Raw genomic sequence first — 27,337 nt, 5'->3', positions numbered from 1 at the left:
CTGAGAAAGCCATCATGAGGGTGCACGGTAGCACGGGAGGGCAATACTTGGTGAGGCAGAGCAAGCCTGCTAGAGAGAACTCACTTTTATAGCAAAGCCACTCCCAAGAGAACCCAGTAATCCATACACAAATGTGTCTGTCCATTGTGTGGTCATCCTTTCCCGTGGCTGTGACAGAATACCTGAGATAATCGACTTTTAAAGGGGTTTTAGTTTGGCTCACAGTTTCAGAGAATTCAGTTTATGGCTCTTCAACACATCAGTCTTTGAGGGGCGTTGGAGATCCAAATTATAGCACCTTTCATGAGAGCAGATCCCTTACTACCCAGTCACCTCTGGTCCCACCTCTCAACACAGTAGCACTGGGAACCAAGTCCCCAGCATGGTGTTCTGGAACACATTTAAACCATAGCCAGCCCTTTTGTCACTAAGTTTCTTTTACGTACAGGTTGGTTGATTGTGGTTGATTGGTTGGTTTGGTGGAGATTGAACCCAGGGGTGTTATACCACTGAGCTGCATCCTAGCCCCTTTTTTTGAATTTCGAGACAGGGTCTTGCTAAGTTGCTGAGGCTGGCCTGGAACTTGCAGTCCTCCTGCCTCAGCCTCCCAGGTCTCTGGGATTACAGATGTGTGTCACCATGCCCGTATTATGTGCATCTTCACGGCCACCCCAACTGCTCCACAACAGACCCAAGGCGGCATCCACAATTTACCTGGTAAACTGCCCCAAGTACAACCTCAGTCTGTCTTACCATCTGAACTCTCACTGTTTAAATCAGGTCCATAGATTTTGATAGTTTTTGATAAATTCCTTCCTATTAAATTATTCTATCCTCTACCTGAAACCCCAGGACTGAAGCCATCGGAGTAACATGGTGTGCTTTGCTTCCTGAGCTTGCTCTCCCAGTTCCCAATGCTCACGAAAGCATGGTGGTAGAGTTGGATGGTAAGGGTCCTGTTCGTAAGAGGATGAGCTCAGCCTTGGTTCCCAGTGTCAGATACAAAGTCCTTCTCCTCCGTGATACTTCCTAACATCCTTGGGTTGTCCACGCACTTTGAGAACCCCCTCTTGTTTTTAGTGGGATGTGTATTTGTTTTTATGTATTTATTTTCATGAAGAGGTATTCAGTGTGACATTTATGTGCAGCACGCACTGATCAAGTCCAGGCACCCTTTCCCACCCCCCTGTTTCCTCACTACCCAGTCACCTCTGGTGAACTTGAGCAGTTGGCATGAGAGGCCCCACCTCTCAACACAGTAGCACGGGGAGCCAAGTCCCCGGCATGGTGTTCTGGAACACATTAAACCTGCTGATGTTTCCTGCAGCCGAGGAGTCACTGTTCTGTTTTCATGTTGACTTTTGTTAGCTTTTGCATCCTCTCAACCAAAAGAAACGGCTCTGACTGGCGGCTCAGGCATCGGCTGGCAGTTTCTTCTAAGAACCAAGCACTGGGCACCTTTCTGATCTGTCCCTACAGCAGCAGTGTGTCCTTTAGCCTGCGTTTCCAGTCCTTTTCCTCCTCCCCTGGACAGTCTGGTGGGGTGCTGGTTCTCATTGCTGTTGCCGTATAACTGAAGGGCAGTTGGTAGAGGGTTTGCCTCCGTGGGGCCGGGCTGGAACCCAGAGCCCCACAGGCCGAGGCATCACGTGCTCTTCGTGGGCCGGCCTCCAGCCCAGGTATCACCTGCAGCCAGCCTCTCCTTCTCTGTGGGTTCTGCATTCAACAACCACAATCAAAAACAGTCAGAGGGCTGGGGAAGTAGCTCAGTTGGTAGAGGTCCTGCCTCGTGTGCAAAGGCCCTGGGTTCATCCCCAGCACCACCAAAAAAAAAAAAAAATTTTTTTTCAGCAAAAGAAAAATTGTGTCTAACTGAGCAAGCACAGACTTTGGTTTTCTTCCACTGTTTCCTAAAACATGCAGCATGATGACTGTGAGGTGCCACTTACATAGTATTGAGTGTGGCTTTGAACTTGTGGAAGAAGTGTGAGGTTACACCAGGATGTTGTGCTGTTGTATATGGGAGACTGAGCAGCTTCAGGTGTGTGTCCTTGGTTCTGAGCCAGTCCTCCTCAGGTACAGAGGGATGTTTCTAAAATCAAGGGCAGAGATGCTGTGAGCCCGACATAAAAAGATGGTCTAAGGTGTGAGGTGACATGTCCCTGGGAGGAGCCTGCTTCCAAGTGCTCTTCCTGAGGGCCCTGGCAGCCTCAGTCGGGAGGTTGGCCCTGGCGGAAGTTAGTTTTCTTAAGCAGAACTTGAGCAGTTGGCAAGAGAGGCCCCACGTGCAGCAGGGCTCAGCCCAGGGCTGTCATCCGTCTTCAGAACAGACCCCCGAGACAGCACAGGTGCTGGGGCTGGTGTTCGGCCCCCGTGCTTGTGTGGGGTCCAGCGTCTCCTCACCACCACATGGTTCCCCGAGTACCTGCCCGTCCTGCACATATGCCTCGTGACCTGTCAGTGACGTGTGTGCTGATACCTGAGCAGGGGGAAGTCATCTTTGTCATCTTGGAGTGGGGTCAGGGACAAAGAAGGATGGTGTGCCAAAGCCTGGGCGTGGGCACTGCCAGCTCCTGGGGCCCAGGCGGGTTCTTGAGAGATGGTCCTTCTGCACTGGGTGCTCAGGAGGGTCTTCTGTGGCCTGCCTGGAGTTCCTCCTGAAGAAGGTTGCCGCTTCTCTTGCCACCCAAGTGGCAGGGGTGAGGGCTCAAAGCAGATGAGCCCTCTGGGTCTTTACCTCCTTTCAGGTGTCAAGAGAGCAAGGGGCTGGGCAGACGGAGAAGCATCAACCTCCCTCGGCTTCAGTTTTCCCCCTTTAGACAGGATCCTCTCTGCTCTGTCATCTCCTGGAATCCTGAGTTGAGTCTGAAACCAAGTGTGTGACTGTACTTGGATCATTCCACCACCAAAAAATATGTGCCTATAGGTCCTAGACAGCTTCTGAGTTAACCAATATTAAAAAACCATTTCAGCCAACAGTGACCTGGGTGGTGCCGGTGGCGGACAAAATGCGATTCGATGAGATCTTCCTCAAGACTGACCTGGACCTGGATGGCTATGTGAGTGGTCAGGAGGTGAAGGAGATCTTCATGCACTCGGGCCTCACCCAGAATCTTCTAGCACACATCTGGTAAGGGGAAGTCATAGCTCTGGGGTAGCTTTGGGGGTCCCTTGGGAGAGGACTGTGCTGGGGGAGAGGTGATCAGGCTGTGGTCAGGGTCTCTAACTCAGCACAGTGACCTGTGTCGGGCCTCATCAATTGATGGGGGTCGGGCAAAGGGTGAGTGTAAAGACTCCGCTCCATGCTCCCTGGTCAGCTCCCTGTCTTCCAGAAGGGGGCTCTGTGGGTGCCCTCTAGAATGCTCTCTGCTTGCACAGCTGGCTTTATCACCACAGCCAGCTGTGGGGCTGGCCTCGGCCACACCTCGGAGGCACAAGCAGTAGGGCTCTGGAGGCTCCAGCAGCACGGCACCAGGAGTCAGGCCTGGGCCGCCTCCCTAGGAGTCCTGCTCTAAAACGGCCAAGCCTTGGCTTCCTGGGGTGGGTGAGCCAGGGAGACACCTCAGCCTGGGCCTTTTAGACAGCAGTAAAATGCAACAGCCCCTTTATGATCCTGAAACGGATCCAGCCCAGTCCCAAGACAGCAGCAGCGTGCCCTAGCTGCAGTGTAAAGAACCAGGCAGAGAGAGCAGTGTGTATTGCAACTATAAATGACCTACTGATGGGGAAATGGCAATTAAGTCCTGAACTAGAGTACATGTAGCTTGGGGGCAGGGCGCTTACCTAGCGTGCCAAAACAAAATAAAACAAAAATGAAATCATGAATGTGCTCAGATCAAAAGGGAAGAAAGCAAGGAAACTTCCTTTCAGGGGGTCAGTGGGGGATAGAGCAGGAGCAAGATCAAGAATAATCACAAGGGAAGTTAAAATGAGACTCTAGATTAGGGTGCAGGTGGCAGAGGGGACAGGCAGAGCTGATGTGGAGGCAACACACCAAAAGGAACTACGGGCAGCCAAAGGATGGAGGCTCTGTCTCCCTCACGGCCCCTCTCCGACCCGCCCCAGGTAGGTGGTGTCAGACAGGGCATCTGGTGTGGTGCGGTAGCCGACAACAGCCCCAGAGCCTGGTTCTCCTTCCATGGGCCCTTCGAATGTTAGCCTTGGGGCTGTGCCCCTGGAGAGACCACAGGAGAGGAGGGGTAGCCACAGCAGGCTGTGGTCCTCCGCAGGCACACCTGGGAGAAACCCTGACAGCAAAACTGTAATTGTGGCCTAACCAAGATATTCTATTTATTTCTTTTTTCTTTTCTTTTGGATACTAGGGATTGAACCCCAAGGGGTGCTCAATCACCACGGTACATCCTCAGCCCTTTTTATATTTTATTTAGAGAGAGACAGGGTCTCCCTAAGTTGTTTCTGGCCTTGCTGAGTTGCTGAGGCTGGCATTCAACTCACCATCCTCCTGCCTCAGCCTCCCGAGCTGCTGGAATTACAGGCATGAGCCACTGCACCTGGCCAACCAAGACATTTTAAAACCAACGTTTGTCAGCGAACTTCCATGAGATCTAATCATCCCTGGTCTGATGGTGTTGAGCACCCCCAGCTTTCCTTTGTTCCATGTTAAAAACTGTGTCATTGTTCCTGCAGTCACCATGTGTGAGGTGGCAGGGAGACCTTGCGTGGAGTGGATGGTGAGAGGAAGGACAGGCTGCATCTGCGTCTCTTAATTCTTATCCTGTGGTTACCTGGAATGTCATGGATTTTCTTACTCAAGCTCTGTAGGGCCACTGCGTGCTGCGGTTCACATGCCCTGTGGTCCTGACTTTGAGGACATTAGAAAGCCAGTGGGCAGGAGACACTTTAGCCATGGGGTCTGCCTTGAGCAATTGGACCGTGGCCCCAGAGCAGTCTCTTTGATCCCAAGAGGAGTGTTTGGTTCGTTTGGGCTGCTGTAACAAATACGCAGAGGACGGTTAAACAACGGATCTCTCACAGTCCTAGAGGCTGGGAAGCCTAAGACCAAGGTATCTGGTGAGGGTCACTGCCTGGTTTGCGGATGCCCTCTTCCTGCAGTGTCCTCACATGGGCAGAAGGAACAGAGAGAGCTCCTGGGGTCTGCCTGGTGCAGATGATAAAGAGAGCAAAGGGCCTTCTGGTGGCCAGTTAGCTTTTCCCAAGGGGCCAGCCCCTGAGTCTGCAGGGAGGGCTTGGTGGTTCTGCACCCCTGAGAACCACTTCCTGCCCTGACAGCCCCTTCGTGGCCAGCCGGAGGGCAGGGTGCCTGTCTGATGGGTGAGCTGGGGCCTGGGGACCCCAGGACTGCTTCCAGGAACAAGATGTTAAGCTCAGAAAGTTGGGGGCCTTCCATGGTGCCCTGCTGTCCTTGCTTTTGTTGTCATTTCTTTAAAAGCAGGGGTTTGCTGCCTTGTGCTTGTCACAGGATGAACCTGGCAAGCGTGACATAATGAACATCCTGTGTTTCTCCAGGGCCCTGGCTGACACAAGGCAAACTGGGAAGTTAAGCAAAGATCAGTTCGCGTTAGCTATGTATTTCATTCAGCAGAAGGTCAGTAAAGGCATCGATCCCCCTCAAGTCCTCTCACCAGACATGGTCCCACCCTCCGAAAGAGGCACTCCAATTCCGGTGAGTAGCCCCACCCCACCCAGCACCCCGTTTTCTTTGCATTGCTTCCCGCCATCAGCCACAAGGTGGCGCTGGCACCCTGCATGAGCCCCACAGTGGCCTCGGCCACCTCCCTGCAGTCCAGGCCTTCAGTTCCCCAGAGTGGGGGCTCAACCCACTTCTTCCCCAGCCTGGGAACCAGCACTTTTGTCCCCTCCCACTATGAACTAAAGAGAAGGTGATTTTGTCACTGGGATCTCCTAGTCCCTGCTGTTTTGTGATGTCAGCTTGCCAGTCAGTGACTCTGTACCTGAATTTGGTCCCAGGACAGCTCAAGTTCTCTTGCATCTGGAGAGTTCACTGGTGTGAAAGAGCTTGATGACATTAGCCAGGAGATCGCCCAGTTACAGAGGTATGTTGAAAACTGCTCGTCCTTCTACCCCCTTGGTCCGCTTGGGTCCAAATCCAAAGCACTCTGCCAGGTCATTGCAGGAAGTACCAGAGGCTTGCATGGAACTGTGGCAGTCAAGTTTCTTCAGAACGAGGAAGGGACATGGATTCCTCTGAGCTCCTGAATTGGCTTACGGGGCCTGCATAATGGCAGCTTGAGTCTGAGTGGGTGTGGGCCTGATCCTGTGGTGACGAGGGCCATACCCATTGACCCCTCCTGACGGACTCACACATTCAGGATGTGACCCGAGGGATGCTGGTGGCGATTTGGTAGCAGCTGTGTGTACAGCTGAGGAGACAGTCAGATGGGTCCCCTCTGAGTGCTTGGCGTGCACAGTGGCCAGCTCCACCTGCCTCCTGTAGGGGGCAGCTGGGGCCACCACAGGGCCTGGGCACCTCAGCAGCACTTCCCACTGCAAACCAGAGGGATGACCCAGCTCACTCCGTATCCCTGCAGATTTCTCACTGTGGCTCCTGTCCAGCTTTTCCTTCCTGTTCTGTCACCCAGGAGGCTCTTCCACCCTGGGCCCTCATTCACAGGCCACCTCCTGGGGAGGCCTTCCCCAGGCATCCTGTGCAGGACAGTTCCCCTCCATAGTCCTTATGGCCTTCCAGCGATGTTCATTTGTGCGTTTCTTTGTCATAAGTCTCCCCCACTAGCCTGAGAACAGGTCCTCAGCATTGCATCAGTGCTTCTGAGGGGCCCAGTGTGCAGCAAGCCTAAATATGGCTGTAGAGAAGACATTGTTTTCTTTTAGCTGTGTAAGAAGATCACATAAAATGGAGCATCTCAAAACAGTGCTAACATATTATCTTGTAGTTCCAAAAGTCTGATGTCCGGGTGAGCTGAACAGGGCTTTCTATGAGGGTCTCACAGCCTAAGGGCAAGGTCAGCTGGCTTTTGTCAGAGGACTTGGGGGGTTGGGAGGGACACTCCACCTCTGAGCTCATCCAAGTGTTGGCAGAAGCCAGTTCCTTGCAACTGTGGGTCTGAGATCTCTGTTTCCTTGCTGACGTCAGCTGTAACCACTCCTGTTCCTAAAGACCATCCACATTCCTTCTTATATAGCCCCTCCACCTTCTTAGTCGGCAACGTTAGGTCAAGTCCTTGTCATACTTGGGAGGGTTCCAAATTCTTTAGCCACCAGGTGGAGAAAGTGCTCTGCTTCTAAAGGGTAGTTGCATAGAGAGGGAAGCTTCATCGTATTCACAATCCTACCCATAGTTGGAGGGAGAGGATTATTGTATCAGTCTATTTTTTTTTGTTATTATAACAAAATACCTGAGACCAAGTAATGTAAAAAAGAAAAGAGTTTTCTTAGTTCACAGTTTTGGAGGCTGGAAATCCAAGATGGGGTGACACCATCTGTTTGGCCTCTGGTGAGAACCTCAGGGTGGATGGAATCAGTGTTGTGAGGCCAATCACACAGTGAGATAGGAAGCCACAGGGATTAAGGAGCCAGGCTTTCTCTCTCTCTCTCTCTCTCTCCTCTCTCCCCCTCTCCCCCCTCTCTCCTCTCCCTCTCCCTCTCCCTCTCCCCCCCTCCCTCCCTCCCTCCCTCCCTCCCTCTCTCTCTCTCTCTCTCTCTCTCTCTCTCTCTCTCCCCCTCCCTCTGCAGTACTGGGAATGGGGCCTAGGGGTGCTTTACCACTGAGCTACATTCCCACTCTTTTTTTGGAGACAGGGTCTCACTGAGTTATCCAGGCTTCCCTCAGAGTTGTGGTCCTTCTGCCTCAGCTTCTCGACTTGCTGGGGTTACGGACCTGCTCCCCTGGGCCTGGCCAGCTTGGTGTTTTACAAAGACTTGATCCATGGAACTAACCAGGCTTCTTACATTAATCTCCTCAGAGGGCAGCGTCCCTGGCTACCTGATTATCCTCTTCAAGGATACGCCCCACCTCTTCAAGGTTCCCTCATTTCACCACACCACTGGGGACCAAGCTCCAGCACATGACCCTGTAGGGGACACATTCAACCCATATCCAAACTTGTAGAGCCAGGAGTCACAGGGTCTTTCCTAGACTTCTGCCCCCACAGACAGGGTTACCACGGCAGCTTTCTGTGGGGATGCATGGAGTTGGCCTCAGGTAGGGCAGAGGGACGTGTGTGCCACAGCAATGGTTGACTTACTCTGTTTTCATGGAATGTTTTTAACCATTCAGAGAGAAATACTCGCTGGAACAAGACATTAGAGAAAAGGAAGAGGCAATCAGACAGAAAACCAATGAAGTGCAAGTAAGGACATGGCTCGTTTTGGCTAGACCTAATTTGTGTTCAGTGTTGCGTGGGAAACATCCCTGATGGTGCCTGAGAGGCACCAGGTTCTGCACCAGTTAGAAGCTCTTGGGAGCTTCACAGTGATTTTTTTTTTTTTTTTTTTTTTTTTTTGGTATACCAAGCATTGAACCCCGGAGCATTTACTGGCTGGGCCACATCCTCATACCTGTATGTATTTTATTTACAGACAGGGTATCGCTTAAGTCTCTTCTAAGTTGTTTAGGGATCACTAATTTGCTGAGGCTGGCTTTGAACTTGCATTCCTCCTGCCTCAGCCTCCTGAGCTGCTGGGTGAAATTCACTTTTAAAGCATATGATTCAGTGGTCTTCAGCATATTCAATGCACTTAATCATCAACCTGTATGTAGTTCTAGAACATTTCCATCAACCCGAAAGGAATCCCCATAATCAGTATGACTCGTCCCTCCTCCCCACCTCTTTTCTGCCCAACCCCCAGAAGAAAGTAATTTCAGATCCTATACCCACTTTTTATTAATCCATTTATTTTGTGTACTGGGGATTGAACTTGGGGTGTTTTACTGCTGAGCTACATCTCTCAGCTCTTTTTATTTTTTATTTTGAAAGAAGGTCTTGCTAAATTACTGGCCTCAAATTTGTAATCCTCCTGCCTCAGGCTCCCAAGTTGCTGGTATGCGCCATTGTACCTGGCTGCCCACCTCTAAATTGATTATCTTGGGTGGACTTTGTTTTAACCAGTCTCAAGTTCACTTCCCACACCTGTTCCCTAGGAATTACAGAATGACCTTGACCGGGAAACAAGCAGTCTGCAAGAGTTGGAAGCTCAGAAACAGGATGCTCAAGACCGCTTGGACGAAATGGACCAGCAGAAAGCCAAGCTCCGAGACATGCTGAGCGATGTCCGGCAGAAGTGTCAGGATGAGACTCAGATGGTGAGTTCTTCGAGTGCCGTGGTAGGGAGGGGGGAGGGGGCGTCCCCAGGCCTTCCTAAACTCTGAGGGCCTGAAAACAGAGTGTCCAGAAGGCCTCCTCGTTAAAACATCGTGTGGAAAAGCGTCCAGCGTTTGTCCTTGCCTCGGAGTCATCCACCCGTGTTCCTAGAGTCCATGTCATATAAGTGAATGGCTGTGGTGCCCGTGAACCTGTGCCCTGAAATGTGGAGGGGATTCCAGGACACCTCTCCTCCCTCCTCTGATGTCATCGTTACAGACCAGGGAGGCTGTGGCCTCAGGAAGCTGTGACAAGCTGCTGTGACCTCCTGTGTGGCTTGTGTGGGAATGTTCAGCCCCTGAGCCATAGACAGGGCTCGTGCTGTGCCCCTTCTTTCCTGTCTTCATTCTGATGCAGGAACTTGTCTCTGAGGAAATCAGGCCTCTGGGCACCGGTGGGTGACCACCTCTGTGACTGAGCTGCTTTCAAGAATGCGAGACACGAGTTCTTTCGAGGCGTGTTGCATCCTATGCTGTGGCTCTCTCATTCAGTCATTCATTTCAATGGGCACATAATCATTGTACTTATTCCTGGGGTGTGATATTTCAGTACGTGAAACAACGTGTAAGGGTTAGCTCAGGGAAATTGGCTGGTCTGATCATTATACGTTAAACATTGATCATTTCAGGCTGGGATTGTAGTGCGGTGGCAGAGCACTTGCCTAGCAAATGTGGGGCACTGGGTTCAATCCCCAGTACCACATAAAATAAATAAATAAAAGTTATTATGTCCGTCTGCAACTAATAATATTCTAAAAGAAATCAGTCATTTCTTTGTGTTGGAAACATTCGGAGTCTTCTCTACTTGCTGTTTTGAAGTATGCAGTGAGAGCTTGCTGTATGTAGTTCTAGAACACCTGTGCTACAGGGTGGGAAAGGTCACTGCCCCAGCAGCTCCTGGACCTGTCGGCTGTCCTCTCTCCTACTCCCCCCCCCCACACTCCTGGCCCTGGGGGTCACTGTTCTGTTCCTCAGCTCTGAGGTCAGCATTTTAACTGCCATGTGTAAGTGAGAACATGTGATGTTTGTCTGTCTGTACCTGACTTATGGATTCTTTTGACATCTCCTTTCAGATCTCATCCTTAAAAACCCAAATCCAATCTCAGGAGTCGGACTTGAAGTCCCAGGAGGATGACCTGAACCGGGCCAAGTCAGAGCTGACTCGGCTACAGCAGGAGGAGACCCAGCTGGAGCAGAGCATTCAGGCCGGCCGAGTGCAGCTGGAGACCATCATCAAGTCTCTGAAGTCCACGCAGGAGGAGATCAGTCAGGTATTGCCATGGAGGCTGCGGCGTCCCTGCCGTGTGTGGCCGCACCGGGGCTCTTCTGCCAGGCAGTCCCGAGGGCAGGTGTCAGTGGCGAGCTCTGAATGGCTGCAGTGCCCCTGCAGATTGCCTTCCATCTCCCCCCCTCTTCCTGTGGGTTCTCTTCGTGGAGGCCTGGACAGGAGGTTAAGTGCTGAGTGCTCCCCAGGGCATGTCCCCAGCCCTGTTGATGTTGGCCTGGAGGCAGTTTGCCCCCTTCGCCAGCCCGAGCACAGTCACCCACCTGCAGGGCTGGAGAGAAGGGGGATGGGAGGACGTGCTTGCTGGTCTGTCCTCGCAGAAGCAAGAGGGACGAGGTCTAGAAATAACTTCCATGTCCATGCAGAGCAGCCGTCCTCCACGTGCTGACTGAGGGCAACGTGTCACCAGCGTCAATCCACATGGGACACTGAATTGCCTGGAGCACGCCAGGATGGTGCTGGCTTCTTGGGACAGGCAACTGCTGCCTGCTGGCAGAGGACAGTCCCTTCCTTGCTTTCCTATGTGTGATGGTCAAAGGCTGCCACCCTAGCCCTTGGGTGTCCAGTCTATAGAGTGGGTTATGAATCTGGTCCTTGACAAGTATCCAAGTGGCTATCCAGGTGCGGTGGTGCACGCCTGCAATTCCAGCAACTCGGGAGGCTGAGGAGGAGATGGTCTTAGCAATTCAGCAAGACCTTGTCTCAAAATAAAAAATGAAAAAGGGTTTGTGGTAAAGCACCCCTGGGTTCAATCCCTGGTGCCAAAATAAATAAGTAAGTAGAAGCTGTGTTTCTTTCCTGGACTAAACCAGTTACTTTGCTCTCTCTGCCAGTTTGTAGGCAAAAGTTGATCCCTGGTGTGCGTCACTCCACGACTGGGTGCCCTGTGTTATGCCTGGTTGTTAGTCAGTGTCCGTGGGATTATTCAGTCTTTTCCCTTCCAACTCTTGGGAGTTTGTAGAATTGAGATGAGACCCAGGACCCCCAGGTAAACAGGAATGATGACAGTGACTGATGGTACCAATGGCTACTACTTATTAATGCCCACTTGGCCAGACCCTTCAGTGGGTCTTTTCCCCCTTCTTTCTTTCTTTCGTTGGTCCTGGGAGTGGAGCCCAGGGCCTCGTGCCTGCTGGGTGAGCACTCTTCCATGAGCCACAGCCACAGCCGCTTTTATTTTATTTTTGAGATGGGGCCTTGCTGAGTTGCCCAGGCTGGCCTCAGACATCCGCCACCCTCCTGCCTCGGCTTCCTGAGTAGCTGGGATTCCAGGTATGGCCGCCGTGCCTGGCTTCCCTGGTGCCTCAGTTGTTCCATTTTGGAGAAGAGGAGGCAGAGGGATGAGGTCACTGACTTGAGCAGATGTGAGGCCGAGTTCAGGGGCACACCTGGGTCTCTGAATGCAGAGTGCCTCCTCTTCACGGACACTGCCTTCCTCCTCTGGGCAGGAGGGACAGCATGTGGGGTCTTGAGACCCTGTATGAGAAAATGATTATTAACTCCAAGCAAAATGGCAAATTTGGGTTTTGTCCAAATTTTTTTTTTTTAAAGATGGACACTTATTTTTATGTATTTTATTTCTTTATTTTTTATGTGGTGCTGAGGATCAAATCCAGTACCTCACAAGTACGAGGCAAGTGCTCTGCTGCTGAGCTGCAGCCCCATTTTATCTTATTGAGAGTGGGCAGAACATTTTTTTAACCTGGGCTCTCTGGAGTAGTAGGGAGGGTCACATCTGGTTTACAAGTGGTCTCCTTTTCTGGTGGCAAAGATGGTCTGCCACACTCTTCACCCGTGTGAATGCCCCAAGTTGGGCATCAGGAGTGAAAAGGTCTTGCCTGTCACGTTTCCCTGGCTCCCTTGACCTGGCGCTGTCTTTGTCGCAGGCGAGAAGCAAGCTTTCGCAGCTGCACGAGAGCCGCCTGGAAGCCCACCGGAGCCTGGAGCAGCATGACCAGGTGCTGGGCGGGGCTCGCGGCGCCAGCCTCTCCGACCTGGCCCCCCTGAGCGACGGCGTCTCCCTGGCAGAGAGGGGAAGTTTTGGAGCCATGGTAAAGGTCGAATAAATGTGTTAGAGCCCCCCCATCTGCCCCACCTACAGGCCTGCTGGGCCCACCTTGGTTCTGCTCGCCCACAGGCTGACCTTGTTCTGCTGTCGTCCTGCATGTTAATGCCGCCCTGCAGCCTGGGGTGGGAGACTTGCTCTCCTTCCTGGTGTCCAGGACAAAGCCTGTGATAGGCCTGAATCTTTGTAAAACCCACTTTTCTTTTTTTGTGTGTGGTGCTGGAGATGGAGCCCAGGGCCGTGTCCATGCTAGACGAGCGCTTTACCACTGAGCCTCACCCAGCCTGTAAAACCCATTTTTAAAGACCTCCATTAGAAGCATTTACAGTGGTCCCACCACCCAAATCTGGAGGGCTTCTCAGACCAACCAGAATTGATTTGGCCTCTTCACTCCCTGTGTGAAGTCCACTAATGGCGGACCGGGGGAGTCCCTGCGTATGTTTCCACAAGGAGCACCTTGAATATTAGATAGGGCCGTGAAGATTCAAAGCCTGGCAGGCAGCCTCCCAAGGTATTGCTGTTTTGACCACAAATTGGCTTCTTTCCTGAATATTATATTTAAAACTCAGCACTTTATTTGAGACCTCGTGTTCTGAGGCTCTGATCAAGCCCTGGGTGGGCTGTCAGCTTCTTAGATGTCTGTGTGCTCGCAGGACAGAGACCCAGACATGTGTGACCCTTCTGTCACATTGTCACAGCTCCCTGTTTATGCCAGAGTCTGCCGACGCAGCCCTGAGCCCAGGCCTGTGCGGTGTTCCGTCATGTGGCCAGTGAGTGGGTCTCTGCTATGGAGGGAGCCGCTGGGTGGGTGGCCTGGTGGCTTCCTGGCGCTCTGTTGCCCTTACCTATTGTCCTTTTGCTACCAGCTGCTGCTTCCAGGCTCTGCCTCAGAGTCCTGCTCTTTGCTTCTGGGATTCCTCTTCCCTCTGCGGTAACAACGCAGCCTCGCTGTCCACAGGGAGGACCTGCCTCTGTTCCTTTCTTGATGTATTTCTCTCCTTCCTGGCCAAGTACTTGGTTCCAAGAATTTATAGGAATGCACATGCCTCCCTGGACCTTAGCAGATGCTCTTGATGTTCTTCCCTGTGTCTTGTCTCTGGCCCCCGCCACCCTCAGGCTCTCTCCACTGTGGACTGCCACGAGGGTTCCTGTCCACCCTGGGCCTCGTCAGCTTCTTGTCTAAATTCAAGCAGCAAGCACTCCTCCTCCGTGAGTTCCATGAGCCAGAGTCTCATGCTTTGCTCCTGGCTGTCTTTGGTGCGTGTGTTTCTGCCTTACGGCCAGCTCTTGGTTTTCTCATCTGGACTGTTGTGCTCGCATAGCTGGCTTGTCCTGTGGTCATAATCCAGGGAAGCACTCCCTCTTAAACATCTGTTTTGTGAGTTTTATAAGATTGGTTTCCTTGAGTAGAAGGTGACATTGAGGTGACAATTTGCAGGTAGCTAGTCACTCCCCTCCCACCCTCCAAGGTTTTTGTTTTACCTTGTCATTTTTGTTTATCTTTTAAGCGAGGCCAAATTTATACAATAACCACTCACTCGTGGAATGTAGATGTCAGATATGTTACGCAGAAACCTGCAACTGGTGTCTGAAGGAGAAAGTATTTATCTTGTTGTACAAATACAATTTTTAAAGCAGTTTTGGGTTTGTTTCCATTTCTTAATAAACTGTTTGAAGAGAGGGGTCTTTGTTCACTGCTGCATTTCGAGACTGCTCCAGAGCAGAGTCCATTCTCCTAGTTCTCTTTGGGGGTGCAGTGGGGGGCTAGTTCCTGAGAATAGTGTGACCAGAATGGCATATCTGTAATTTGGTGTGGCCCGCTCTCTTCAGATCACTAGTGTTCAGCTCACAGGATGTGACTTGTCCAAGAAATGCAGGATTCTTAAAGCCAGGTTTATTTACTTGTCTATTCCGTGGTGCTAGGGATGGAACCCAGGGCCTTATGTGCGATAGGCTACTGAGCCACTCCAGCCCAATGCTGTATCTGTTCCTTGTTTCATTTGGTCGTGGGAATATGTGCCTCTGCTCTGCACCCAGCCCTCCCGTCTAGGGAGAGAGAGGAATCAGTGGCCCCACACCTCCACGTCACTGAGAGTCTGTTGTGACAGATTGGGTCATCTGTCACAGGCAGCCCAGATCTAGCTTCTAGGGATTCTTCCACAGTTATTAAACAGGAACTTGAGAGCTGGAAGTTAAACCTTCAGTAACTTGAAGTCAGCGTGTTGGTGTGGCAGCTGGCCCCAGAGCCACAGCAAGGCTTTGTCCTCAGACAGCTTGCTGCAGTGTGCATCAGCTCCCTCTGAGTCGCCCCCCTTTTTCCTATGAGGGGCAGAATTTGACCGCTTGCTGAACTTGCTCGAGACCCCAACCTCTGCAAAGTGCAGGGACAAGTCATTCATCCTGGAAGAGTCACGCACTGTGTGACATTTCAGTCCATGAAGGACCATGTAACCCAACCTTAGGTCACATCCACTGGTGATGTCATAGCTTAGTTTGTATACATATGCTCTGACAGTCACATAACAACAAAACTGCCTGGTAACACTTGGCGGGGTTCCCTGTTGGTAGCAGCACAGGGCTATGTGTGTGCTGTGCAACCTTTAGGTTGCACCTGTTCCACTGTCCTGGTGGGTGGCAGTGGTGTGGCGCTCACAGCACCTACAGGACCGGAAATCTAGTTTTTAATTCAGAGTCTATGAAATGGACTGAAAACCACCTTTCTTTACCTTAGCAACCTGAATCCCGCTAGTCTTTTTTCTTTTTTGATGGTACAGGGGATGGAATCCAGGGCCCCATGCGTGCTCAGCATGTGCTCCAGCACTGATAGTGTCTTCCTGGGCTCCTCCTCTGATGGGAAGGAGCCAGTTCCTCTTGAACTCTCTCTGGCTGTCAAAGCAGGACTTGCAGCCAGAGTTCTCAGAATCTTAGTCTCTTCTGCATCGTTTTACCCTGTTATTTCATAGTCTTCATGTCAATCAAAAACACTAAGTACACCAGCTTGTTAATAAAGGTCACTTAGCAGCCAAGTGGAAGCTTTCACTGTGAGGCCAAACTGTCGTTCTTAAGCTCACGACTTTATCCAAGTCCTCATCCCTCTGTCTTCCTTTGGAATCAACACATTGCTCATCTGAGGTGCCGTGTGGGAGGCTTTAGTTTCTGGCTGTCATGCTGGCTTCCTCAGATCAGGACTGCTCCGTCTTTCCTCTGGGCCCCAGAACCCTGTGGGTTGCTAGCAGGGCATGTGCTTATCGGGGTCATCAGCACCCTGGCCTCCACACAGCCCACACACCTCTCCAGGTGCGGTGCAGTGGCCTCTGTGCTTGGCTTGCCTGAGCACCCGGCTCAGTCTCCCCACCTTGAAGCTCTGTGGTTGGAGACTCCAGGTAACCCATCCCAGGTAAGAAAACTGTTCTTCCACAGCCACGACTGAGGAAGAGACCTGCTCGCCCACTTGTCTTCCTTCACAACTAGGATCCATGGCTTTCTCTTACCCGGTACCTCTGGGACCATCTTGTAGGCCTAAATCAGCCATCCCAGGTGGAATCAGCTTTGTTAGAAAATTTATTTTAGACCTTTAATGTCATTTCCCCAAACCATTGCCTGTGTTGTCATAGAAGCCTTGGCTTTGACACGACTTGGACTTGGTTGGTTGGAATAATGGGTCCTTTTCCAGTCCCACAGATGCAGATGTGTGTGCCAGATTCAGGAAGGGTAGTATGCTTTTTAAAAATACCACAGGGGAACACTCATGTTTTCACTGAGGGTGTGTCTTTAAGCAAAACATGCCCCTTGTTTCTCAACCAAGCACACTGTTCCAGGGATGTCACAAACTCACCCCCTTTCAAGCCATTTTCCACTATGAAAATATGCTTTTCAAAAGTAAATGTTTTTTTTCTTCTGGTTTGAATATGCTTGCTTGTTTCTAGAAATAAGCACCTTTTTATAAAAATGCAAAGTGCTGTATATGCTCTAGTAGTTCTAACTGCATAAGTCCCCATTTCCTCCCAGGGTGCAAACACCCAGCATGCTTCTTGGTGTAGCAATTAGACTTTTTTTTTTTGGCGCCAGGGATTGAACCCAGGGTGCTTAACCACTGAGCCATATCCCTGCCCCCCCCCCCCTTTTTTTAAATTTTGAGACAGGGTCTTGCTGAGTTGCCACTATACATTTTTAAGTGCCCATATTGCTGCACATTCACTGAAACAAGATGATGGAGGGAGCGCACACTTCAGTGGGGCCAGGGCTCTGGCTGTTGGATGACTCTTAAACATCTCCTTTGTGACATTTCCAAAAATACTGCATGTTTTTAACTCAGTGTTTTAATTTTTTTTTTTTTTTTTTTTTTTTGGAGACTGGATCTCACTGTGTTGCCTGGGCTGTCCTCAAACTCCTGGGCTCAAGTGATCCTTCTGCCTCGGCCTCTCTAGTAGCTGGGACAGAGATGTGCCCCCCGGCCCTGGCAATAAACAAATGAAATTCAGTCATGGCACATAGACAGCATGAAAACTCACCGTCTTCACCACGTTTAGGCGCACAGCTCTGGTCTTAAGGTCTTAAGCACCTTCACCCACCTCCAGCTCTGTCCCATCTTCCCAAATTGGAACTGGGTCCATGCAACACTCGCTGCCCATTCCCACCTGCTTAGCCTCTGGCATCCACCTTTCTACTTTCTGTTTCTGTGCATTTGATGACTAGGGGACCTCCTATGAGTGGGACCATTTGGTGTTTGTTTTTTTGGGATCTGCTTATTCCGTGTCCCCCCCCCCATGATGTCCTGAAAGTTCATCCACATTGTAGCATGTAACCGAGTTTCCTTCCTTTTTGTGGCTCAATAATATTCCCCTACACAGATGGATCACATTTGTTTACTTATTTATCCATTATAGACATCTGAGTTGTTTTCAATCAAATCAATTTTTATTTTAGAATGGTAAATTTATAGGAAAATTGCAAACATAGTGCAGAATTTCCCTGTGACCCTTATGGTATATTTGTCACAAGAGTGAACCAGTGGTGAATGTTGTTATTAACTCAATCCCGCATTTCAGTGATTTTTTTTTTTCCCAAGTCATTCTCAGGGTCACAGTACTTCAAGTGGAAATGCGAGTTAGGGGTAGAATTCTGTATTTCAGCTGCTTTAAATCAAATAACAAAATCTCTATCCTGTCTCTTCACAACATTCTAGGATGACCCTTTCAAAAATAAAACCTTGTTATTTAGCAACAACACGCAAGAATTGCATCCAGATCCTTTCCAGGCGGAGGACCCCTTCAAGTCTGACCCATTTAAAGGAGCTGACCCCTTCAAAGGTATCTCACTTGGAACCCACTTTCCCATTGATGGCCTCTTTGCTTTATGCCATTTAGAGTTGTCGATGGCAGAAAAGCTAGGAATTGTGCAGTCTGAAATGCAGGAGGCACGGTGTTCTTCGTGCCTGTAGAAAGTCTCTGACTCTTGCCTCACACAAAGCACTAACAAACTGAAGCCGCCGGTTCCCCTGGGAAGGACTCCAGCTCCCAGCAGGACTCCCAAGGCTGAGGGCAGCGGCGCTGGCCTTGGCCTTCTACGGCTTCATTTCCTCATCTCGAGCAGGCCGAGTCCTCCTTGCTCCCCTCACAGGGTTCCCGCAGTAGTCAGAGCAGTGATTAGGAAAGCCAGTCCCCTGCAAATCCCAGGTTCCTACATCAACCTAAGCTCTTAATCACGAGTTTACCCAGAATCACAAGTCAAGAATAACAGAACAAATCTGGAAACAAGGTTTCCTATCTTCTCTGAATTTCTCAGAGCCAAAGAGCACTTCCAAGAAGCCTATCTGTACATTTCTGAGAAGAAGCCAAGCCAGGGAGAATGCCGTGGGAGTCCCCTCTGAGTTTCAGCCCTGGGCGGGAGGCCTCTGGGGTCTAAAAGATGAATGGGGCAGTTCCTCAAGCTCAGGGGTGCTGTTTCTCACTGGGGCACGCGGGGACCGGGATAGCCGCGGTTCCTCTTGTTGACGGAGGTGGGAGGGCCTGAGATGGAAGGAGACATGGTGTAGAAAGAGAAGTGTGGATGTTCCCAGCTCTGGCCCATGGCGACCAGCCACCATACCTTCCCTTTCATCTCAAGTGTCCTCGCCAAGAAAAACCACCTCAGCCAGCGGCCCTGCCTGCTCCCCTACTTTCCTGTGCCCAGAAAGGGAAACAGCAGGCAGGACACAGCAGAGAAGAGATGATGGTCTCCTTAACTCAGGCAGGTGGAGTCAGGGAGAGCCGGTGGGCGGGCCGCAGTGTCCGGTGGCCTGCTTCCTGGCTGTCCGCGTCCCACTGGGCTCAGCATGTCTCTCTCCTTTCCAGGCGACCCATTCCAGAATGACCCCTTCGCCGAACAACAGGCTGCGTCAACAGGTAAAGGCCTTGGTTACGTTTCCTGCACAGTCCTCAGACTGTTTGCAGCCTTAGTTCAGGTTGAGGAACAAAGAGAAAGTCCCAGCTTCCCTGGCAGCTCTTAGAGTGAGCCGTAGGGAGGCCGGTCCCAGAGGGAACCTGACTGTGGAACCAGCTCCCTCTGACCTGATGTCCCTTACCGGTGTCACGGTACCTGAGGCGCAGGCCCCAGTGCAGAGTTCCTGGGGGCCAGGTACGCAGAGCAAAGTGATCACTCATGTCACAGTCCCCTGGGTCCACCTGTCCCTCATAGTACCCCTGCCCCATGGGACTATCGACACAAACCAGAATGGTGACAACAAGACGGAAAAAGATGTCATCGCACTGTGCGTGAGCCTGGTGGCTTATTCTCCCTGACAGTGGTTCCCAGTCCTTTGGCGAGTCCCTGTCTGCACCCTGCCTTTGGGCATTCAGTGTGTGGAATTTACCTCGCCTGCTGGCTGGCTTCTTCCTTCTGAGGTGACGTTCCTTAACATAACATGTCACCATTTTAAAGTGCACAATTTGGTGGCACTTGGTATGTTCACAGTGTTGTGCAGCTGTCACCTCTCTAATCCCAAAGTATTTGCATCCCCTGAAGGAGACCCTCTTCTCATTGCTTTCCCCACCCCTGCTTTCTGTCTCTGAGGATCTGCCCACGTTGCCTATTATTATTTTTAAAATCAATTTTGTCAAATGCTGTAATTTACACACAAACACAATTCACCAATTTTAAGCATACACCCTTCCCACCTGTGGGTTCTGCATCCATGGCTGTAGTGAGTCTCAAATCAAAAAATACTAAGAAAAACATTGCAGCCGTACCGAGCGTGTTCAGAGAATGGCAAGTGTTTGTGCAGCAGTCACACTGGGTTAGGTATTGCATGTCACCTAGACGTGATCTAACGCCTTCAGGAAGATGTTCATAAGTTCAGTGCAAACACTATTCCATTTTTTAGAAGGGTCTTGAGTATCTGAGGATTTGGTGTCTGTGAGGGTCCTGGACCCAACTCTCAGGGACACTGAGGGATACTTGTTTGAGATGACTTTTGACAACTGTGTAGAGTTGGGTGAGTCTGGAGATCACTGTCACCCTGAAGGGCTCCCTGATGCCCACGCCCTTTTTCTCGGCCTCTGTCCTCTCTGGGTAACCACTGCCCACTGTGTCACGGTCGTCCTTGCCTCTTGCAGAGCTCATGTGAGTGGTCCATACAGTCGTGTGCTCTGCTGGGTTCTGCTGGGTTCTCTCCTGACGTCATCGCTCATGGGACATTTTTCCTTCTCTTTCCAAACACCTTCTAGATCCATTTGGAGGGGATCCTTTTAAAGAAAGTGACCCATTCCGTGGCTCCACCACTGACGACTTCTTCAAGAAGCAGACAAAGAATGACCCCTTTACCTCAGACCCATTCTCGAAAAACCCTTCCTTAACTTCAAAGGTGAGTGGCGTGGGGAGGTCTTGGGGGAGGGCTGTGTGCTTGCTTGGTGTGGTGAATGCCACCTTCCCGACAGCGTCCTCCCTGTGCTCCTCGTGAGCGTGGGCCACAGCGTCTCTGTAAAGCCGGCCAGGTTTCTCCAGGGGTTGGGGTCATGGGCCCGGCCTCCTTCCTGGGTAGGGAGGTGGCCGTTTGGCCCTGTACTGCCGAGGCTCCTCCTGTGTGCCATGGTGTCCCAGTCAGCTGCCCAGGGTGCCAAGGCAGGATGGGAGTGTGTCTTTAACAGCTCCGAGTCTTCTTTCTGCCATCCCCTTTACCTGCTGTAGTCACCTGCTTTCACTGCCACTTTGTCTCCCCAAAAAGACAAAGTGTCACCGCTGGGTGCGGTGGTGCACACCCGTAGTCCCAGTTGCTGCAGAAGCAGAGGCAGGAGGATCACTGGAGCCTGGGAATTTTAAGCCAGCCTTGGCAACATAGCGAGACCCCATCTCAAAACAGTTAGCACACACTCAAAAACAGACCAGGCCAGACCACCCCTGGGGTCTTCCTAGTACACAGCACTGATGGTAGCCTGGGGCACCTGCCTGCCAAAGTGGAAGGCACTCTGTTTTCTATTCTTATAACAAAATGCCTGAGGCTGGGAACTTTAAGAGGTTCATTTTGGTCCTCTGGTGAGGGCCTCTTTATATCCCAACACTACAGAGAAGTGGAAAGGGAGTAGCCACATGCACAAGGGGCATGTGTATGAGCAAGGAAGCCTACGGTTGGGGTGGGGCCAGGCTTGCGCTTTTTACCCCAACCCTCTGGAGGGAATTAATCCTAGCTCTCTTGTCCATCCTGACTGGGGCCATAAGTGGAAAGTTCCACATCTGACCTCATGTGAATTATCACAGTGAAATGCAGATACACTAACAATTCGATGTAAGGTCACCGCTCGGCTGTGTGTGTGAGGTGTGTAAGAATCATAAATGAATATATCATTATATATATGCAGAGGTTCCAAAATCCAAAGCCCAAATCAAATTGGCCCAAAAAATTTTAGATAAGGGATGCTCAAACTTTCATTTTATTATTAGCATAAAAATTACTTAATGTCCTTAAGATTTATAGTGCTGATTTTTCATTCCTGATCTGTTGATGAATTTCGTTGATCTTTTCCACAAACCAGCTTTTGGCTTCTGTAATTTTGTCTACTCTTCTTTTCTATTTCTTTGCTTTCTTCTCTTTATTATATCCTTACTCCTTATTTTGGGTCTGTTTTTCTTTTCCACTTCTAAAACCTTAAAATCCAACTTTCAGTCATCATTTTTTAGCTTTGTTTTCTACTATACATTGAAAGTGACTGTTTCCCTCAGACACTGCTGTAGCTGCACCCCATACATTTAGGTAATTCCTGTTCATCACTCAGTTGGAGGTATTGTCAGGTGGCTTATGGTTTTCTTTTTACCTGTAGAGTATTTAGAAGATATTGTTGCTTTTCTAGACAAACCCCTTTTTTCCTAATTATCTTATAATATTGATTTGTCTTTAAATCTGTAATTAGAGAACATATTCTGTGTTCTCATTCCTTTTAAATTTATTGAGAATTGTGGATTGTGCTCTATATTGGTGACTACCGCATACACTAGAGAAGAATTTGTATTTGTCTTTATGATTTGTTTCTTTGTTTGCCTTTTATCTCTACCAATGACTGAAAGAGGGGTGTTAAAATAGTCTCTTATGATTGTGGGATTGTGTGTGTTCTCCCTCTCATTCTGTCGAGTTTTGCTCTGATGCTCTGTCAGGTGCATACAGATCTGTGACGTTGTGTTTCCTGAGGCAACAGCCTTTGGAGGTTTGGTGATATTCTTTGTCTTTAAACCTATTTTACCACATTATCAGAATCAAATCATCTTCATGGTTACTCACTATCTAGCTTTCTTTCAGGCATTTACTTCCAATCTACTCAGGGCTTTGAAGGCTGTCTTTTATAATTGACGTGTTGTGGGCTGGGGATGTGGCTCAAGCGGTAGCGCGCTCGCCTGGCATGCGTGCAGTCCGGGTTCGATCCTCAGCACCACATAAAAACAAAGATGTTGTGTCAGCCGAAAACTAAAAAATAAATATTAAAAATTCTCTCTCTCTCTCTCTCTCTCTCTCTCTCTCTCTTTCTCTTTAGAAAAAAAAATAATAATTGACGTATTGTTAGAGCTCTTTTAAAATTCAGTCTGGAGGGCTGTCTTTTAAATGAGGTGTCTAGTTCATTAACATTTAGCATTCACATAGTTGGCCTTAAGCCTACTGTTTAATTACGTATGTGCCTTTTATTCCCATACTTGTTCCTTTGTTTTCATTTTCCTGTTAAGTTAGCCAGCTTTTTGTCCCAGTGACTAAGGACCTGAGCTGATGTTAGCAATGTCAGAGTGCTGCCGGAAGGCAGACCCATACTCAGAAACCACCCAGCAAGGCAAGTTTCACTTCTGCCCAAGGTGAGCTCCCACACACCTGGCCAGCAGCACTCTGGGCGGAGTCTGCCCAGGTGTCCTCCTAAGGAGCAGCCTCCCGCTCTGGTAGGAGGACTTCAGGGTCCCGCTCTAGGCAATGGACTGGTCTACAACCGGGGAGGGCAAGGGGGGCTTGATGTGATCAGATGGCCTGCTGCACTTCAGACGTGGGACCGGAGACTGAGGGCAGAGGGGGACGTGTCGTGAGGCTCAAAATGGCTCCACATGGTTCAACCACATGCTTTTGTAACTTAAAATAGCCTCATCTAACCATACGTTATGAAATTGAGGTTTTAGATTATAGCAAACACATTTTCGTTACATATTAGGAAACTCACACTATAGGTTTGACAGAAAAGAGAACATTAATCTTACAATAATCAGCTTAGAAGAGCAACAGATTACTTTCCTGGCCTTAGCGTGTGGTCACTTGGCTATGTGGCTGTGGGCAACACAGCAGGTCCTGGTGGGACCACGTGGCTGCTCTTCACAGCAGCAAATAGAGAAAAGGGACCAGGGTTCCAGTAGCACCTTCGAGGGCACGTCCCAGTGGCCAGCTTCCCTCACTAGTCCCTGCCTGCTGTGGGCTCACCCCTTCCCAGCGTGGCCTTTGGAGGTGCTGTCGAAACCACAGCATCCGTCTTGTATTGTTTGGATATTTTCTAGAATTTCCTTTTATCCCATATCTTTAGATTTTGATTATAACCATTTAATTTTTTTAATAAAGGTTGCTTTAGGGACTAACAAGTAGAATTCAAATTTTCATAGTCTACATGATGTTGACGTTGTATACGTCATGTTAAATGTAAAATTTGCAGCCACATAAGTTTCTATTCCTCTACCAATATAGCTGTCACATAAGTGTCATACATCTAAATACATGATAAACTCTATAACACACAGTTTTCATTTTTATTTAATCCATTGTTTATATTTTATTTTATTTTTTTTAAAGAGAGGGGGAGAGAGAGAGAAAGAGAGAGAGAGTGTTTTTTAATATTTATTTTTCAGTTCTCGGCGGACCTAACATCTTTGTTGGTATGTGGTACTGAGAATCGAACCCGGGCCGCACGCATGCCAGGCGAGCGAGCTACCACTTGAGCCACATCCCCAGCCCATTGTTTATATTTTAAAGAAATGAAGAAGAAAATATTGCCTTTTGGTTTTACCCAAATAATTACAATTTCTAATGCTTTTTATTTCTTTGTGAAAATGGACTTTGCCTCCATTATCATTTTTCTTTAGTCTATGGACTTCCGTACACACTGGTAGTGCAGGTCTGCTGTCCTGCGTTCTTGTCCCCCCGCCCCCCATGTGTGCTCTCTCTCTTTTTCTTTTTTTAATTTTTAAAATTTTTTTTAGTTGTTGATAGACCTTTATTTTATTTATTTATATGTAGTGCTAAGAATTGAACCCGGAGCCTCACACATGCCAGGCAAGTGCCCTACTGCTGAGCCACAGCCCAGCCCTCACTTTTCCTTTTTGTGGTGCCAGGGATTGACCCCACGGCGTTGGGCGCCCGAGGTTGCTCTCCCACTGAGCTGCACCCCAGCCCTGTTGGCATTCTTGGAGAATACTTGTACTCCATGCGGTATTCTTTTTTCTTACTTTTGGTGCTTTTGGGGTAGTCCATTGTCTTCCAGCCTCCATTGTCCTTGATGAAAAGTCATTAATTTTGAATAGTTGTCATTTTGTAGGCAATCTATTATTTTTCTATGACTGTGTTTAAGATTCTGTCTTTGGCGGGGCGCAGTGGCACACACCTGTAATCCCAGAGGCTCCAGAGGCTGAAGCAGGAGGATCGCAAGTTCAAAGTCAGCCTCAGCAAAAGCAAGGTGCTCAGGCAACTCGGTGAGACCCTGTCTCTAAATAACATGCAAAATAGGACTGGGATGTGGCTCAGTGGCTGAGCGCCCGAGTTCAATCTGTGCTGCCCCTCCCCCCACAGAATAGATTCTCTCATTATCCTTGGTTTTCAATGGTTTGTGAAGTATCTGGATTCGATTTTCTTTGTATTTATGCTGTTTAGGATTTGCTGAGCTTCTTGAATTTATAAATTATGTTTTCCACCAAATTTATTAAGTTTTTAGCCCTGAGTTCTTTGAGGTGTGCATGTGTGGTGCTGAGGATCTGGGCAAGCACTCTACCTCTGAGCTGCATACCCAGCCCCAGTTTTTATTTGAAAATGTTTTCCTGCCCTGCCCTATTTTTTCTCTCCTCACTTTCCGGGATACAGTCACCCACACTTAGACCTTTTGTTCTTCTCCCACAGGCTCCTCCTCTCTTTTCATTCTCTGTTCTCCTTCAGACTGGGTGTTTTCTACTGATCTCTCTTCCACTTCACTTATTCTTCCCTCTGTCATTGCTTATAGAGCTAACCTAGGAAAGTTTTATTCTGTGTATTGTACTTTTCCGTTCTAGAATTCCCATTTGTTTCTTTTGAATACTGTTTCTCTGCTAAGATCATCTATCTTTTTCATTAAGTTGAAGCATATTTTCCTTTATCTCATTGAGTACAGTTATGATTGTGGCTTTAAAGTTACCCTTGTCTGAGAATCCCAACCTCTTGGTTATCTTGAGATGAATGCCACGGAGTGATTTTTCCTTTGGGAATTGATCACGTTTTCTGGACCTTTGTATGTTGAATGGTTCAGAAATGTGTCCTGCACACTGTTGTCTGTCTGTTGTGGAGCTGGAGTTCCCTAATATTCCCCCAGAGCACATGGATGCTTTCGTTTCAGCAGGTAATTGACTTGGTGAAACTCACTTCGAACACTCTCCCTGACCTTCGGCTGACAGAGGCTCAGGTCTCATTTTAATTCCCATGGCCTCAACTGTCAGCTGCTTTGAATCTATCCTCTGCCACTCAGTGCAGGGATCAGCCTGAGACTTGGGCAGCGTGCATCATGAAATTTGGGCTCCTATTCTCTGCCTCTCCTTTCCAGTTCCTCTTCCCTCTTCCATGGTCATGGTCATCCCATCATCTGGTGTACAGGCCAGAAAGACAGCAAGTTTCCTACTTGAATTCTGACCACCTGTGCTGTGCCACAGCTGTGCAGCACCTTCAGGGTGTAGCTGTCAGAGCGGAAACTCACCCTCACACTGTGTTCTTCTACCTGATCTTATTCTTCTCCAAGTCTCCTTGCTTTGATTCACTTTCCAATCTTTAGGTTGCTGCTTTTTTTTTTTTTAATTCAGATTTTGTAGATGTTATCTGTAAAAGGGTCAATATATTAGCATTATACTCTACTATCTGGGTCAAGTGTAAGTGATCTCACCCTCCCTGTGGCCTGGCACTGTGTATGGGGTCCTTAGATGTCTGGGGAGTTGGCTGAACGTGTGGATGATGGAACAGATGCTGCTTTTTACACCTCTTCTCTCTTCTCACTCAGCTCGACCCCTTTGAATCAAGTGATCCCTTTTCATCCTCCAGTGTCTCCTCAAAAGGATCAGGTGAGAACAATGGCTTATTTTCCTTCCTGACTGTTCCTTGGGAGTAGAGGAGCCCACCTAGTTAATACTTTTCTTTCCCAAACTGAACGTGGCCTCAGTGTGCACGTCATTAGTTGGGGGCTCCCAGATCCTTGCCTGAGAGACCATTAGGCCAAGGTGGATGCCCCCTGGCAGCTCTTCTTCCCTAGCAAGATCTGGATCTTCTAGAGCGGGAGTGGACAGTGGGAGTTCAGTAATGACACAGTTACTCGTTCCTCCTTTAAACCTTTAGTGTGTCTTTACTGTTTCTCCCAAAAGAATCCACAGTTGGACTGTGGGTACTGACTTGTGCTGAGTCTTCTGAGTTTGAAGGAACCTTGGCTCCCAGCGTAAAATGCTCACCCAAGCCTTAAAATAAGGGAGCATTTGCTTCTGGGCACAGGTCTCGCTTGGCCCTGCTGCTGTGCCTAGCAGCTTGCACATGTTGGTGCAGAACTTGGTACCAGGGGCAGTCAGCTGCTCTAGGCAAGACTCTCTGGGGCCAGAGAAAGCTCAGCAAAAACCTTTCCCTACGCTGGGCATAGTGGCAACACCTGTGGTCTGAGCTACTGGGGAGACTAAGGCAGGCGAGTCTCTTGTGCTCAGGAGTTCAAGGCCAGCCTAGGCAATGGAACGAGACCCCGTCTCAAAAATAAAATAATCAGTCCCTCCTGTTGACAACGGCCTACATAAACTGTGTGGGTCTTGGGTCACCCTCGGGTGGCTTCTGCTCTCCCTCTCCTGCTCCCTTCCAGCAAGCCAGCAAGCTGTGCCCCTGCAGGAACTTGTTGCCCCTTTAAAAACTGAGGTGCATCAGTGCAGCCTCTGAATCTCCCGACTCAGGGTGCCCAGTACTTCCACTTGACCCTCAAAGGCA

The 27,337-nt window shown here is 49.5% G+C and overlaps 1 protein-coding gene across 12 annotated transcripts in view; it reads left to right on the top strand.

Moving 5' to 3' along the window:
- The window catches only part of Eps15l1 (epidermal growth factor receptor pathway substrate 15 like 1), a 98,868-nt gene that overhangs the window by 42,974 nt on the left and 28,557 nt on the right, over window positions 1–27,337 (top strand). For 11 of the 12 annotated variants that reach the window (XM_013361829.4, XM_078037749.1, XM_040290317.2 and 8 more), the window contains 11 exons: window positions 2,973–3,130; window positions 5,488–5,644; window positions 5,950–6,035; window positions 8,237–8,309; window positions 9,101–9,262; window positions 10,393–10,590; window positions 12,491–12,655; window positions 17,855–17,978; window positions 19,002–19,052; window positions 20,373–20,509; window positions 26,382–26,442. In XM_013361829.4, coding sequence (XP_013217283.2) covers window positions 2,973–3,130; window positions 5,488–5,644; window positions 5,950–6,035; window positions 8,237–8,309; window positions 9,101–9,262; window positions 10,393–10,590; window positions 12,491–12,655; window positions 17,855–17,978; window positions 19,002–19,052; window positions 20,373–20,509; window positions 26,382–26,442 — 1,372 coding nt within the window. Of the gene's footprint in view, window positions 1–2,972; window positions 3,131–5,487; window positions 5,645–5,949; window positions 6,036–8,236; window positions 8,310–9,100; window positions 9,263–10,392; window positions 10,591–12,490; window positions 12,656–17,854; window positions 17,979–19,001; window positions 19,053–20,372; window positions 20,510–24,719; window positions 26,443–27,337 lie in introns of those variants that run through there. The other variant, XM_078037751.1, reaches the window with a different exon arrangement.

Source organism: Ictidomys tridecemlineatus, chromosome 2 (genome assembly GCF_052094955.1).
Source record: "Ictidomys tridecemlineatus isolate mIctTri1 chromosome 2, mIctTri1.hap1, whole genome shotgun sequence".
NCBI lineage: Eukaryota > Metazoa > Chordata > Mammalia > Rodentia > Sciuridae > Ictidomys > Ictidomys tridecemlineatus.
The sequence above is the reverse complement of the archived record's forward strand: the minus strand, read 5'-3'. Positions and strand labels throughout refer to the sequence as shown.